At 50.2% G+C, this 15,933-nt stretch overlaps 1 protein-coding gene across 1 annotated transcript; it reads left to right on the top strand.

Annotated features, from left to right (window-relative positions):
- Positions 1 to 3,439: 3,439 nt before the first annotated feature.
- LOC102255357 (basement membrane-specific heparan sulfate proteoglycan core protein) lies at positions 3,440 to 6,392 on the top strand. Its single transcript, XM_014536010.1, has 8 exons — positions 3,440 to 3,476; positions 3,597 to 3,747; positions 4,070 to 4,156; positions 4,243 to 4,301; positions 4,480 to 4,547; positions 5,394 to 5,534; positions 5,650 to 5,826; positions 6,018 to 6,392. Exons 1-8 carry the CDS (start codon positions 3,440 to 3,442, stop codon positions 6,390 to 6,392), a joined length of 1,095 nt encoding a protein of 364 aa, XP_014391496.1.
- Positions 6,393 to 15,933: the final 9,541 nt, after the last annotated feature.

The raw sequence follows: 15,933 nt of genomic DNA on the forward strand, positions 1-15,933 counted from the left end.
CTTCAGTCCGCAGGCCGACGCTCTATCCACTGAGCCAAACTGGCTAGGGCTTGCCCTGCTTTTTGAACAGGGAATGTGCACAAACTATTGAAGATGTTGATTAAATTGCAGGTGATCCAGCACCAGGATCAGAGGCTGCAGTGAAATTTCCCAGGTGAGATTACCAGCACACTTGTGAGAAGACAGCTCTACCACTGCCCCTGTTAGAATGGAGATGATGGTGAGGAGGAGGAAGAGGAGGATGGGGCTGATGATACCTCGCAGGGTGGTTGTGAGGTTTGAATGAGGTCATGGGTGGAGAGGGTTTAGCTTAGCACAACATCTGGCATGGAGTTAAGAGCTCCAGGGCTTGTCCATGTGCAGTCATACAGAAGTAAACATATTTCAATCTTACGTGCTGCTTGGTAAAGAGCTGTATCCCTGAGCCACCTGAGTGCCTCCCTTGGGCCCTCTAGACCTCCTCACAGCCCAGCAACTGACAGGTTAACACCCAGGCACAGCGGGGGCCTCCAGGACCCTGCGCAGCCCATGGCCAGCATTGATTCTAATGCATGGGCACCCATGCTTTACCAGTGGTTACATACTTTGCAATCACCCTATGTCTTCCTCAAAGCGTGACTCTGAGATACGGATCTGTTTTTCTAGTAACATCTGGCCACACATCACCAGACCTCTCACAGGGTTCCAAACTAACGGCAGCATTTCCCCCCAGAGTAAGTGAAACCACTGCCCCCTTCACTCTTTGAGCCAGAAGCTCAGGGGTCACCCCTCTCTCTGCCTCTCTGTTTTCCTGCTTCTCTACCCTCCCCCCCTCCCACCCAGGGGAAGCCCTGACACAGCCACCCCATCCCGCATCTCCCAGCCTTCTCTCCATCGACATGGTCCAGCTGGGAGGAGACCAGCAATAAATATGATCGAAACGTACAAATTACAGTATCTGTCTTGAGGTACAGGTACATTCCCTTGTCTCTACCTTGTCTCCCATTCAGAGGAGACCTGCCTGTGTCCCCCATTAAATCCTTCAGTGTCCCCCTTTGGCTTCAGGGGAAAATCCCAGCTCCACGGTGGGCTGAGAAGGAACTTGCTGACTGCTCTCTCCCTGCCACCCAGCCTCATCTGCATGGACTCTGCTCGTAACTGCACTGACCAAATGAACCATCCCTCATGCACCTCTTGCTCCACCACCAGGTGCCTTTGCACATTCCTCTTCCTCCCACTCCAAGTGCTCGGTGTTCCCGTCCTGGAACCACAGGCTGGATGGGGCACTGTTCCTGTGGTTGCTGGCTGCCCACTGGGTGGTGCACTCCATGGATGACAGGGCTGTGCCTTTGTCTCTCTGTCCACAGAGATCACACTGTGCTTGACCTACATCGGTAACGAGAGAAATAACTAACATTTATTGAGCACTTACTATGTGCCAACCACTGTTCCAAGGGTTTTGCAAGGATTAACTCATTCAAAATGGCACAACAGTGAAGATACTATTATTATTTCCATTTTTACAGATGGAGAAAATGAGGCACAGAGAGGTTAAATAGCTCATTCCAAGTATTTACCAGGCACAGATAAGGGTGTGGTAGAGCCACATTTAGAACCCAGTTTTCTCAGTTAAAAACCTGTGGTCGGAATGACTCTAGAACTGGCTTCTTTTCTTCACTTAAAATCACCTCGCACTTTGGGGATTTACTTTTTATTGAAGTACTAGAGGCCTGATGCATGAAATTCGTGCAAGGGGCTTGGCCCTCGCAGCCACCAGCGCTATCCTTGACCCTCGCAGCCGCGGCAGCATGCCTGGGCCCTCAGACATCCAGAAGGATGTCCGGAAGGTCGTTGGGCTGTCCGGTCTAATTAGCATATTACGCTTTTATTATTATAGATAACTTCTGTGCTTTAAGGCCCATGCACCTGAAGTACACAGCTGATGAATCTCTCTACACATGCTTCACCATGGACTAACCATCAGCTCAAGACACAGCTATCCCAGCCCTCTAGGACAGGCTAGGGCAGTGGTCGGCAAACTGCGGCTCGCGAGCCACATGTGGCTCGCGAGCCGCAGTTTGCCGACCACTGCTCTAGGGGCTTTCCATAGCCCACAGCCAGTAGCCCCCATGGTCACCACTCTTCTGACCACTCTCACCATAGACCACTTTTGCCCATTTCTGAATTTCAAATACATGAGGTCATACCCTGTGAGACCTGGTGGTCCTTTAAGAAAAACAACAGCTTTCTTGGGATATAATTCATGTACCATAAAATCCACCCTATGAAAATGTATAACCGTTCTTAGTATATTCCCAGGAGGCTGGACACATTTCTATCTTGTTCAATCTTGCCCCTGTCACCTAGAACACACATGCAGCGCCCAGGTGTCTGAGTACCTGCAGATGTGTGAACTGGCCGATGCATGCCTGGGCCTCCATCTTGCTGAGAGAAAGGCGAGAGGTGTGGCGGGAGCATTCTTGTCCTGCCTCTGGGGCTGGGCCCACAGTGGGAGGAGGTGAAAAAGCACAGAGGCGGAGAGATGGCTGCCCCTCCCCCTCCTCATGCTGTGCTTGGTCAGGGGGTTGATTCCACAGCAGCTGTTTATCATGAACAGGGCACTGAGCTGCACCCGCTTGGGGAGTAGAGATGAGAGAGGAGTTTTCCGTTCCTTGGAGAGTCCCAGCTGAACAGGACACAGGACACTGTAATCACGGTATAGGGGTGCACACAGCAGGGAGTGATGAGGTCCGGGAACTTGGTTGCCATTGTGTTGCCTTCCCAGTATCTAGTCCTCCCTAATGTGGTAACAACTTGTTTATTTTTCTTTTAAGAACCACCCATTCGCCCGACGGACGTGGCTCAGTGGTTGAGCATCAACCCATGAACCAGGAGGTCACGGTTGGATTCCTGGTCAGGGCACATGCCCGGGTTGCAGGTTTGATCCCCAATAAGAGGGCATGCAGGAGACAGCCAATGGAGGATTCTCTCACATCATTGACGTTTCTATCTTTCTCTCCCTTCCTCTCTGAAGTCAATAGAAATATATATATATATATATGAAAAAACAATAAGAGGTGCAGGAGACAGCCAATGGAGGATTCTCTCACATCATTGACGTTTCTATCTTTCTCTCCCTTCCTCTCTGAAGTCAATAGTAGAAAAAATATATTTTTTAAAAAATCAATGCTGGAGAGTACCATGCAAAGCAAAGGAGCCTGTAAATCCTGTTATTTCATAGGAATAATAGAGAGAGCTGGGATTATGGAGCTGACAGAAGAGAAGGCTCAAGCAGGGAAAACTTTTATCTCCAATTCTCTGAAGAGCTATCAAGGGTGGAAGGAACGGACTCCAGAGGGCAGACCTGGCCAGTGGGTACAGATTAGAAGAGGGAGGCAGGTTTAGGTCAGCAGAAAGCAGGTGTTTAGCTGCCATGTGAGGCCATGAGCTCCTCATCAGGATGCAGCTGGATGCTTCCCTGTCTGCAGAGCTGTGGAGTAATCCCAGCATGATGGGGGAGGCGGGGCCAGACAGCCTCAGAGGCCCGCCCTGGTGGAGCCCATCTGGCTCAGGGTGGCCCGACATTGGGGGCCGAGGGCTGCTCTATAGAGTCTGAGCCACTCCCTTCCCTTCCTCCCAGAATTGCCAGCACAACACCGAGGGGCCACAGTGCAACAAATGCAAGGCCGGCTTCTTTGGGGATGCCACAAAGGGCACGGCTACAGCCTGCCGGCCCTGCCCTTGCCCGTACATTGATGCCTCCCGCAGGTAGGACCCAGCTCGGGATGGGGCGGGTATGTCTGGGTGAGCGGGCAGTGTAACCAGCTAGGGGCATACTCTGGGCAAAGAGGTGGGAGGCCTGGGTTCAAATCCTAACCTGGCCACTAAGTTGTTCTATGCCCCTTGACCTCTATGGGCCACCTGCCTTCCAGGTGTTGTTATGAGGCTGCAGATAAGAACAGGTGGGAAGAGAGATAACATTATGACTGTGTCTGTGTGAACAGTGGTCATTTCCCCACGTGGGACTGTGAGGCCTGGCCTGGCCCATCTCTGTAGCCTGTCCCGTGTCCTCTCCACTTGATCCCCATAGATTCTCAGATACCTGCTTCCTGGACACAGATGGCCAAGCCACATGTGATGCCTGCGCCCCAGGCTACACAGGCCGCCGCTGTGAGAGGTAAAAGAGGCCGGTGGGGGCTAGGGGAAGCGGGTTGGATGGGGAGGGGGCAGGGAGTGCCACTCACAACCCGCTCTCTCCCCCAGCTGTGCCCCTGGATATACGGGCAACCCCATCCAGCCAGGCGGGAAGTGCAAGCCCACCGGTGAGTATCCTAGCCACCTTCCCCTGGCCTCCCCGCTGGCTGCCCACCAGGCCCCAGTCCTGGAGCCTAGCATAAACCCCATGATCCTTGAGGAGTTGCCCCACTCTGTCCCCCGTCTGCCCAGACTATGTCTATGTCGTTTCTTCCTACCCTACCAACACCCACTTTGTGCCTCCAGGCCAGGAGATTGTACGCTGTGATGAGCGAGGCACCTTGGAGACCTCCAGGGAGGCCTGCCGCTGTAAGGTACGCATGCCTCCCCTGTCGCACCCCAAGGACCTGGGAGAGGGAGAAAGGAGGACGCGTACTCCCCGTAGCTCCTTGGCTGGTGGATGGTGGCCTAGCCAGAGGCTGCTGGGTCTGGCTGGCAGGTTTTTCACCTCATGAGAGGTGGTTGGGGAGTCAGGTGACCCAGGTTCAGGTCCAAGTCCTCTGCTAGTCATTCTTTGTACACCCATTGTATCTGTACTGTATCTTTGCTTTAGCCATACTTTAATTCTCACATGGGCATGGTGATGTAGGTATTAGCATTGCCAATTTACAGGTGAGGAAATAGAAGCTCAGAGGAGGGAAGTCATTTGCGTTAAGAGTGTCACTGGGAAAAAGAACTGAACAGATTTTGGAGTCAAGCACCCCAACCTTAAATCCCAGAGTGGATTAGCAAACCAAGTGACTTTGTGTAGTCATTTTGCATCCCCGAGCCTCCGTTTCCTCATGTGAAGCATGGAGATCACATACCTCTCAAGGTACTTAGAGGAGTTAAATGAGATGATGGTTGAACAGCAACTAGCAAAGTGCATGAACCACTCCATAAACGGTAGCAGTAATTATTGTAACCAACCTGCTATATTTTAAATCTAAATGTATTTGTGAGCCCCCACTAGCAACTGAAGAGAAAAGGGGAAATGATCGGTTGCACAAGCTCCCTTTAAGTGAAATTATTGTTCACGTGGTTTCGACTCTTCATACATGTGCTCTTTCCCTGGCTCCCCCTGGCCTTGGGTGCCCATCTGAATGTGGGCCGACTTGGCCGGAAGCTCCAGGCAGCCTGTCCCGTGGGCCATCCTGCAGCTCCCAGCTCTGTGCTTGCAGAACAACGTGGTGGGGCGTCTCTGCAACGAGTGTATCACCGGTTCTTTCCACCTGAGTGGCCGCAACCCCGAGGGCTGCCTGAAGTGCTTCTGCATGGGCGTCAGTCGCCAGTGCACCAGCTCCTCTTGGAGCCGCGCCCAGGTATCTACTCGAGGCGGGTGGGTGGGCAAACAGGCGGGACCGCCGAGCCCAGGGCTGGGTGGACTCAGCACCAGTCCCAGGCCACAGCTCCACCTTGGCCTCTTCTCTCTCCCAGGTGCATGGGTCCTCCGAAGCACCCAGTCAGTTCAGCCTGACCAACGCAGCGGGCACCCACACCACCAGCATGGGCATCTCATCCCCCTCGCCTGGGGAACTGGTCTTCTCCTCCTTCCACAGCCTCCTATCTGGACCCCACTTCTGGAACCTCCCTTCCTGTTTCCGGGGGGACAAGGTAGGCAGGGGAACGGGAAAAGAAAGGGAATTCCAGGCAGCAAGAACAGCACAGGCAAAGGCTCGGGAGCAGGAGTGTTGCAATGCCTTGGGGGAAGAGTGGAAAAGGTGGTGGGAGCAGTGGGAGGCTGGAGCAGTGGCCGGTCCGACTGGGGGGACCGCAGCTGAGCGCCTGTTCACCCTGTGCCCCAGGTGACCTCCTATGGAGGAGAGCTGCGCTTCACAGTGACCCAACAGCCCCAGCCTGGCTCCCTGCCCCTGCACAGGCAGCCACTGGTGGTACTGCAAGGCAATGGCATCGTCTTGGAGCATCACTCCTCCCGGGAGCCTAGCCCCGGCCAGCCCAGCACCTTCACTGTGCCCTTCCGGGAGGTGAGCAACAGCGTCCCAGGAGCCTTCCGGAGGAGGAGGCAGGCCCCCTGCTTCTCCCACTCGGGTGTCAGTATCCCAGGATGTCAGGAGAACCAGCCCCTCATCATGCTCAATCCATTTGGCTCTGATGAGACTGACTGGGATGAGCACATGACTCAGGTTTGGCCAATGGGAAACTCCCTTCTCCTGGTCTGACTTGTTGAAGATGAAGACATGTCCCAATCTGGTCCATTGCCCGCTGCTGGACTTTCCAGAAAGCGGTGCCCTCTGTCCACTGAGGCAGCCAAGCTGACAAGACATAAGCCCAGAACCTCTAGGGGCCCTTACGGAGAATGAAGCCACCAGCATAGAAGAAAGCAGAGCCAAGAGATGGCATGAGACAGGCTCCTAATGACACAGGATGAGCACCTGGATCCAGCTGTGCCTGAAGCTCCAGAGGCCACGCTCTTCCACACACCATCTCACAGCCCTGTCCACCTTCTAGACATACACAAGGTGACGGGACACCATGTAAAGAATGGGCATCGCAGCACTGCTTATGACTAAAAAAACTGGAAATGCCTAGAGTCTGGCAACCTGACCAATAACTGCATTGCCACTTGTTCATACAATGGACCGCAAAACACAAGTAAAAATGAGTAAGTCTGAACCACGCTGGGTATCAGTGCAGAGGAATCTCTCCACTGAAATGCTGAGTGAAAAGACACAAGTTGCTGAAGGAAAGAAATAGTAAGAAAACTTGCATGTAAAATGGAGAAACCACGCAGAATAAGATTATCTATTGTAGTGAAAGTATCAATAAACGAGTAGGAGACAGAATATCCAAATTCTGGTTGTTTGATTTTTCTGGGGGCTACTTGTGCATTTGTGCTATTATTCTTAATACTTTTTTTCTCCTCTCAACATTTATTCAAACAGAAAAATTCAAAGACTTGTCCTGTGAGCACTCATATCTCTGTTACTTAGCACAATGGACAGATTGCTGTGTTTACTTACCACATACATATCCATTTCCCCACATCCTGGGTACCTTTTGGTATGTTAGAACTATTTTGTAATTAAAAACTTTTTTAAAAAGGGGGAAGAAACGACATAGGGGAAAACTCACACTTTTATTGTTTAAAATAGCGTAGGTCAGAAAACAAATGGCCTCCATATACTTCATGAAGTGCTATATTTAAACATGACTAACTAGTTTTCATAATAATAGCTGAATAGCCATGTGGTGGGCCTGAGAGAGCTGAGACTGAGAAGGGTCTGCCATCTAACTCCCTTATTTTACAGCTGGGGAGCCTGGGTCTCAGGGAGAGGAAGTTGCTCCTCCAAGCTGGGACACTGACTGTGAAGGAGACGGAATCTTGTTCCTGCTTCTCTCCCCCACTATTTGTTTTGGCTGCACCCCAGGCCTAAGCCAAGATCCCAAATGCCCACAAGGCAGCAAAGGATCAGGGCAGCTGAGTTCCTGCAGGGAGGGAACTGCATTCTGGGTGGGAAGGGCGTGGCGCCTTGGCCCAACTGAGCATGTTGGTCATGAACACACACAAGCAATGCCTGTTGGGCAATGGGCTGGGAGGAAACCGCGGCCTATCTGTGTTTAAATACTGGGTAATGTTCTGTTGAAATGCCTGTTACTAATTGGGTGTAGCTACCTGGTGTTAAGATGCCCACTGTCCCACGGAGTCTCTCTTAGAAACTCAGGACCATAGCTTTTCTTTTTCATTCACTGGTATGGTTGGTCCTGGTTTGCTCTCCAGGGTGGTGGGGGTGGGGGGAGTAGAGTGTCCTCAGCTGGAGTTGCAGGCAGGTGGAAAAGGATCTGGGATCAGGGAGCTGGGCCTGGTGCTGGTCTGCTTGCCTGTGTTGCCTTGGATAATTCTTCTCTCTCAGCCTCTCCTTCCATCTGTAAAGTGAGGTGGTTGATAAAATGGTCTCCAAGTTCTCTTCCAGTTCCAACTTTCCTTGACTTTATCATCTATATCAGTGGTTCTCAACCTTCTGGCCCTTTAAATATAGTTCCTCATGTTGTGACCCAACCATAAAATTATTTTCGTTGCTACTTCACAACTGTAATGTTGCTACTGCTATGAATCGTAATGTAAATATCTGATATGCAGGATGGTCTTAGGCGACCCCTGTGAAAGGGTCGTTCGACCGCCAAAGGGATCGCGACCCACAGGTTGAGAACCGCTGATTTAGATTATAAAAGCCCAGTGGCTGGAACACCGGAATGCCGGAACGACCAAAGGACTGGTCACCAGGAGGTGCATGGAGCACCTCTTGGTCCCTCCCCGAGGCCCGCAAGCCACTCACAGCAGTGGGGTGGGGCTCGCGGCTCACGTGGCGTGGCAGGACTCTGGGCTCTTGCCGCTCGAGTGGCAAGGTGGGGCTCATGGCTCGCATGGCGTGGAAGGGTTTGCAACTCATGCAGGACGGTGGCTCGCAGCGGCGAGCTACTTGCGCATGGTGGGTCTGGGGTCCTGCCGGCGTGGCAGGTCTGGGGTCCAGTCTGTGTGGCAGGTCTAGTCTCGTGTGATTTCGCGAGCTGGGCCTCTAGTCATATATAATTTTTTGGGAGTTTCCTGCGGGCAGCAGGAGGCCTGAGGGAAAAATGTTGAGAGGGTGGGCAAATCCCTGGGGGAAGGTGGGCAAATCCCTGAGGGCAGGTGGGCAAATCTCTTGGGTGGACGGGGGGAGGGCAGAGATGACTTCTGTCTTTACCAAGACTAGATTCCTGGCTTGCATCAGAGGCTGGTAGACAGTGGCTGCTCAAATATTTTCTTTCTTGTTGGGGTGGTGCCAGTAATTCATTACACTTGTTATTGGGCATATTTGCCAGGCTGGGATGACATCTTGTACAACTTTATCTGAAGTCCGTTTTTTTTCCAGAAGATGCCTGGAATCACCAGTAGCTAATCTAGAGTAGCTCAAACGGCCCTGACCGGTTTGGCTCAGTGGATAGAGCGTCGGCCTGCGGACTGTAAGGGTCCTAGGTTCGATTCCGGTCAAGGGCATGCACCTTAGCTGCGTGCACATCCCCAGTGGGAGGTGTGCAGGAGGCAGCTGATCGATGTTTCTCTCTCATCGATGTTTCTAACTCTGTATCCCTCTCCCTTCCTCTCTGTGAAAAATCAATAAAATATATTAGAGTAGCTCAAACGTTTGAACTTTCAGCTGGGGAGTAGCCCTCAATCAGTAGGACTGGTGGCTTTAGGAACCAGATATGACCCTTGAAGTGAGAGTTTAGTGCCATCTAGTGTCTAAAGTAAGGATTACAGGATTAATTTCCTTTTTTAAAAAACTATTGTTTTAGAAGAGGAGTACACCCAGTTGCACTGAGACAATCACTATTTAAAAGGCCCATGAGTGTATTTTTATGTGACATGAACACTTTGTAATATGTATACTCTCCTCCTAATTAATTTCTTCTGAAAACATATAATGATTCATTAAGGGTTTTGCCAATAGGAATCTTTTGTTAGTGGACGCTTAGGAGTCTCAAGGGTCTCTCTCCTTCCCATGTCCAGCTAGTTCAGAAGGGCAGGCACTGACCCTTGGAGCAGCTAACGTTGCATGCTTAGACATTAACGTAAATAGTAGCAGCCGCCCATAACTGAGTATCTGTGTTTTATGTCATGCGTCAAGTTGAACACATTTTTTTAAAATATATATTTTTATTGATTTCAGAGAGGAAGGGAGAGGGAGAGAGAGATAGAAACATCAATGATGAGAGAGAATCATTGATTAGCTGCCTCCTGCACTCCCCTTCCTGGGGATTGAGCCCGCAATCCAGTCAAGAGCCCTTGACCGGAATCGAACCTGGGACTCTTCAGTCCGCAGGCCAACGCTCTATCCACTGAGCCAAACCAGCTAGGGCTGAACACATTTTTTATCTCACTTAATCCTGATGATTATCCTAGGGAGTAAGAACAGCTGTGCTGTATCTGATTTGTTGATCAGTCACTGCAGCTAAGAAAGTTCCTATAATTTGTCCTGGGATCACACAGTAAGTGGTAGGACCACGAGTCAGACTCACATGTGTCTGTCTCTAACGACTGTTCTCTGCCCACTAAAACAAACAAACAAACAAACAAACAAACAAAAATAATCACACTCCCTATTCCATAGCAATAACATTGGCATGCCATCATGTCCAAGGATACAACTCTATATACATCTATTGTGTATATAATACTTCTGTCTATATATATAAAAGCCTAAGTGACCAGCCGACTGGCCAGTAGCTATGATGCACACTGACCACCAGGGGGCAGACGCTCAACCCAGGAACTGCCAGCTGCAGTCACTTGGCAGCGGCGGTTCTCGGGTGACGCACCTGGAACCAGAGAGGAGTGAGCTCAATTCTGGGGTGTGCCACCCAAGAACCACCCTCTTGCAATCCGGAACCCCTCGGGGGATGTTGGAGAGCTGGTTTTGGCCCAATCACTGCAGGCCAGGCAGAGGGACCTCATCAGTTCACAAATCCATGCACTGGGTCTCTGGTTTTGTATATAATGGTTAAGAAATAGCATTCTGAAGCAGATCCATGTACTGGGCCTCTAGTTTTGTATATAATGGTTAAGAAATAGCATTCTGAAGCCAGACTATTTGCATTCAAATCCCAGCCATACCACTTTCTGTCTGACATAGGGAAACTACTGAAGTTCCCCGTGCCTGTTTCCCGTGATAAGTGGGGTTGATGCCAATGATAGCACCTACTTCAGAGGGTTGTGTGAAGCTTAAAAGAGAGATGACATCGGAGGTGCTTAGAACAGTGCCATCCCACAGTAAGGTACTCAGTACATATTACTTAAAAAAATTGACTGAAAGGCAGAGAATTGAAAATGTGAAGCTTGCCGAGCTGATGTGGCTCAGTGGTTGAGTGTTGATCTATGAACCAGGAGGTCACGGTTCGATTCCAGATCAGGGCACATGCCCGGGTTGCAGGCTCTATACCCAGTAGGGGGCGTGCAGGAGGCAGTGGATCAATGATTCTCTCTAATCGTTGATGTTTCTATCCCTCTCTTCCTCTCCCTCTCTCTGAAATCAATAAAAAACATCTACAAAGTTAAAAAAGAGAAAGAAAACGTGAGGCTTGTGAGACGAGGCCGCCTCTGGTTGGCCAGCACTATATGGAGACATGCAAGAGAGAGGGAATGAGACTTGCAAAGAGAGACTCGGTCTAGAGCAGTGGTTCTCAACCTCGGCTGCACATTAGAATCACCTGGGACTCTTTTTAAAATCCTGATTTCTGGGCCTCATCCTCCGGAAATTCTGTTTCTTTGTCATGGGGTGGGGGGCCCCACCCCATAACAAAGAAACAGAATTTCCGGAGGATGAGGCCCAGAAATCAGGATTTTAAAAAGAGTCCCAGGTGATTCTAATGTGCAGATTTTGGAAAACCCTAACTTAACTCTGGTGCCGTGTCACATATAGAAATTTTTTGATATTTGCAACCATAGTAAAACAAAGACTTATATTTTTGATATTTATTTTATATATTTAAATGCCATTTAACAAAGAAAAATCAACCAAAAAAATGAGTTCGCGTGTCACCTCTGACACGTGTGTCATAGGTTCGCCATCACTGGTCTAGCTAGACAGAGCCTCACTCCCTGGAGCCACTCTGCAGAGAAAAGTCTGCCCCCAGGAGGTGTCAGAGCTTCAAGACAGTCTTGGAAACTAGATGCAGACCCAAAAGGCAATGTCCAGCCATTACCAGAAGAGGGCAGTGTAGTGCAGAGGACAGAGAAGGGTCTAGTCCCCGAAGCTGCAGGTTCTAGTCCAGACTATTGGAATTAGCTGTGCTCTGTAAAATCAGTTTGGCCCAGTTTTTCCTGATGGCCCCTTCTAGTTCTAAGGTTCTGCGATCCTGTCAGGAGAGAATTGGAATGCATTAGCCAAGAACTCCAAATAAGCTCATGTAAAGAAGAAACCAGAAAAAAGGGGGATGGAGGGGGATGAGGGATGGGGGTGTGGGGGCAGCTGGGAAGTTTCCTTGGTGGGGACTCAAATTTCTCTCAGTGAATCCAGCATTGGGAAAATGCCTTAAAACATTTGTTAGGGTCACGTGCTCGGAGCGGGCAGCGTGTCAAACCACCTCAAGTAGCTTGGAATCCACCATTATAGTCTGCCCCTGCCCTTGTTGGGGCGAATGCGTAATCCCAAAGAAACAATTAAAGTTACAAACACCACACACTGGTGGTTTGCTCATCTCTGCGTTTTGTAACAGCAAAGCCCATTATTTTTTTTCTTGGTGGAAATTCCTTCCAGAAATGGCTGGATGCAGAGTCTGTGGTGGCCTCGGGGTGCCCCTTGGCAGAGATAAAGAGTGAAGTCAGCAGGCAAAACCCTTCCTGGCTCACCGGGCGGCACGGAGCATGCCTTGTTATGCTTTAGAAACCCTGTCGGAGCCCTGGGGTCCCCCAGTGACTTTGGGAAGAGTCTTTTTCCATTGGAGACCTTTGAATGGGGGTCCTGGAACTCAAGGACAACGAGATGATCTCTTAGGAGGCCACTAAGGGTCTAGCTCAGGGGTCCTCAAACTTTTTAAACAGGGGGCCAGTTCACTGTCCCTCAGACCGTTGGAGGGCCGGACTATAGTTAAAAAAAAAAACTATGAACAAATTCCTATGCACACTGCACATATCTTATTTTGAAGTAAAAAAACAAAATGAGAACAAATACAATATTTGTATTTGCATGTGGCCCGCGGGCCGTAGTTTGAGGACCCCTGGTCTAGCGTGTCAGTAAGAGACGAATGGGTATTTTGGGTGGTTCGGCATATTTGCATCTCCACTGGCCTCTAATGCTTCCAGATTCACCCAAAAGCCAACCCGGAAGGATGCACTCTGGTCAGGTGAGCCCTGCTTAGGAGCCTCCTAGCCCGCTTCCCACTTCCCGTCTGTTCCTGCATCCATTGGCTGTGGACCACTTCCCTCACTTCCTATTATTACCCTTGGATTTCTTGGAATTAGTGAGGGCAAGAGAGCCTAGTGGCAGGCTCTGGATCCGGGTTGTCTGGCTGTGTGGCTCAGGCGAAATGGCTTCTTATTGCCTCAGTTCCTCAGCTGTAAATGGGGTGACTATCACAGTCCCTCACAGAGCTATTTGTGAGAATTGAAGTGCAGTGGTTCTCAACCTTCTGGCCCTTTGACAGTGACCCAACCGTAAAATTATTTTCGTTGCTACTTCATAACTGTAATGTTGCTACTGTTATGAATCGTAATGTTAATATCTGATATGCAGCATGGTCTTAGGCGACCCTTGTGAAAGGGTTGTTCGACCTCCAAAGGGGTCACGACCCACAGGTTGAGAACCGCTGCCTTAGTGCTTTAAAGTAGGCACCTGATAAAGATTTGTTGAAAATATACATTCATGTCTACATTATAGAGGTTAATGGAGACAGAAAAAAAAATTCCAGAAAAAAATACATTTAAAAAAATCACTATTTTCTATGTCTGTGTCTGGCTACGGTGGAGGATGGGGGGAGGGGAGACTGCATTTACACACCTGTCTGAAATCAGTAAATATGAAGCACGTACAAGCGCTTCTTAAAGGTTTGCCGGTGTTACTGTTTTCATGCTTTAGCTCATTTATTCCTCACAAGGGTGGGAAGTATGTTATTTTATTGGTCTCATTTTACAGCTGAGAAAATTGAGGCTCAAAGAGTTTATAGGACTTGATCAAGGTCACTCAGCTAGTCAGGGGCAGAATCAAGATTCAAACATCCCAGAGGCTGTGTTCTGGGCCATTGGGCTATCCTGCCCGAGCCTGTAGCTAAGTGTCCAATATTATTTGTCAAACGAATGACCGAACCATCCAGAATAACCCAATCTCATCTCTCCTGGCTCCTTCCAGTCCAGTCTTGAACGTGTTCATCTCTTGTCCATTCCAAAAAAACCCCAACAAAAAACAACAACAAAAAACAAAACAAACACCCAGCACCCACCCCACCTCATGCCTCCACCCACAGGCAAACTTCCCAAGGAGTCGCCCACGTGGGCTCCTTTTCTTCCCTCTTCCATCCCTCAATCGGAGTGGTTCCTGCTGAAGTCACCAGAGGTTTCCAAGATCCAGCTCTTCCCGCCCTCCTCTCCCGCACCCCACAGCCGTGCTCACTACAGGTGCCCCTCTCCTCCCTTGGCGTCCACCTGCCCTCACGCTTCTGGTTTTCTTCTGGCTTCCTTGGCCACGCCCTCTCGGGACCTGCGTGGGCTTCTCTTCCTCCATCAGAGAAGCTAAGGAGCTGGTCTTGGGCACTCCTTATCCTTCCTCTTCCCCGTCTCCTGGACGATGCCCTCTGTTCCCGGGCTCAGCGTGCCACCTCCACAGGCTGAGGACACCAAGGCCAGACATCTCCCGCCCCGACCTCTCTTCTGAGTTCTGGACCAGCTCCGGTTACATGCACACTTGGTATCTCTCCCTGGATGTCTAAAGACCTCACAGCGGACTGCCCATCACGGGAACGCCCTTTCTTCTAGTTCTCAGCCGGTCACAGACTCTCTGCCTAGAGCTTTAAGGTGCAGAGGTAATCAGGTTTTTACTGACGACGTCCGGGGTTGAGGTGTAACTGTCCAGGATGGTACTGGCCCTGGCAACATCCAAAACCGACTGATTCCACAGGAAGTTTGCTTCCCTCTTGTCTGAATATTTTCAGGGACTATGTCTCGGGCCTTCTGAGGAACCAGTGAGCTGCCGGACATCCTTCCATACCAGGGCTTTTATTTTGTGTCGATGGCAGCCAAGATCCATGAAAGGTACAAGCGTATTCAATTCATTGTGCCCCAATGAGCTCCTTATCTCCCTTCCTCCCTCCTCCCTCTTTCCATTCCTTCTTTCCTCCCACTCTCTCTCTCCTCCACTCCTCTTTTTCCTTCTTCACCCACTTTCACCAACGCACCCTTCCTGTCCTTTATTCTCGCTATTTCTTGGTCTGTGTTTTCAAAGCACATGGTTTTAAAAAGGACCCAGCTGACTGGAGGGCTCCCCTGCCAGGCAGTTTGCAACAGGTGGATCCCATTAAGTCCAGGGCTCCCCCAGCCCCAGCCCTGGCCCCGCCGCGGCCCCCTGGCTCGCATTTCTGCCCTGCCCACCTGCACGGCCCACTTTCTCTCTCAGCCCACCCCCAGCCTTGAGGGCTTCCTTCAGCAGGTGTGCCCCTGGCCACCTATCTGGCTGCCAAATACAATGCTCCCGGTGCCAGGCAAGGGCTCTTGCATGGGTGAATGTTTATGGAACTGCTCCTCAGAAAAATCTGGAGTCTAGCGGTTTTAACCATGGGGAGGGATCCTGAAAACTCCCTTTTTTTCCTTCATTTTCTCCAAAGAATTTTCTTAAAAGTCATGGCAAATTACACTGTTTATGGAGAAAAAGAAAGAAAAACACATGAAACCAACAATAACAGGGTAATTGCAGAGGATGAGCGCTGTAGGGGATCGCTGCTGTTTTTCTCCTTCGCACTTTTCATGTTGGATGCCAAGTAGCCACCGTTATGCTGAATTCCTACTGATGGTCCCGTTTTATTTGCCAGGATAGATCTGGTTGGGGTGAATTCTTTTGGTTCTGAGTAAGGGCTGAAATCTTTTGGTTCTGAGTAAGGGTGGAAAGCATAATAAGTGTTTGTTGGAAAGATAATCCCTTGACCTTCCCCAGGCTCTGGGTGTCCTGGGGAGCTGTGATTCTGAAGCTCCGGTTCAGTTTCTGTGACATCTGGCTCTGGTCTAATGAAGGTGCAGCG

The sequence above is a fragment of the Myotis brandtii genome, unplaced genomic scaffold (genome assembly GCF_000412655.1).
Source record: "Myotis brandtii unplaced genomic scaffold, ASM41265v1 scaffold155, whole genome shotgun sequence".
Taxonomy (NCBI): Eukaryota; Metazoa; Chordata; class Mammalia; order Chiroptera; family Vespertilionidae; genus Myotis; species Myotis brandtii.

What these genes read in the sequence shown, in the direction of transcription:
- LOC102255357 (XM_014536010.1), top strand. Translation starts at nt 3,440, where the DNA reads ATGCAGCTGGATGCTTCCCTGTCTGCAGAGCTGTGGA. An exon ending in CCTGTCTGCAGAGCTGTGGA is followed by an intron (nt 3,477 to 3,596) that starts GTAATCCCAGCA and finishes ATAGAGTCTGAG; the next exon opens with CCACTCCCTTCCCTTCCTCC. An exon ending in CCTGTTTCCGGGGGGACAAG is followed by an intron (nt 5,827 to 6,017) that starts GTAGGCAGGGGA and finishes CCTGTGCCCCAG; the next exon opens with GTGACCTCCTATGGAGGAGA.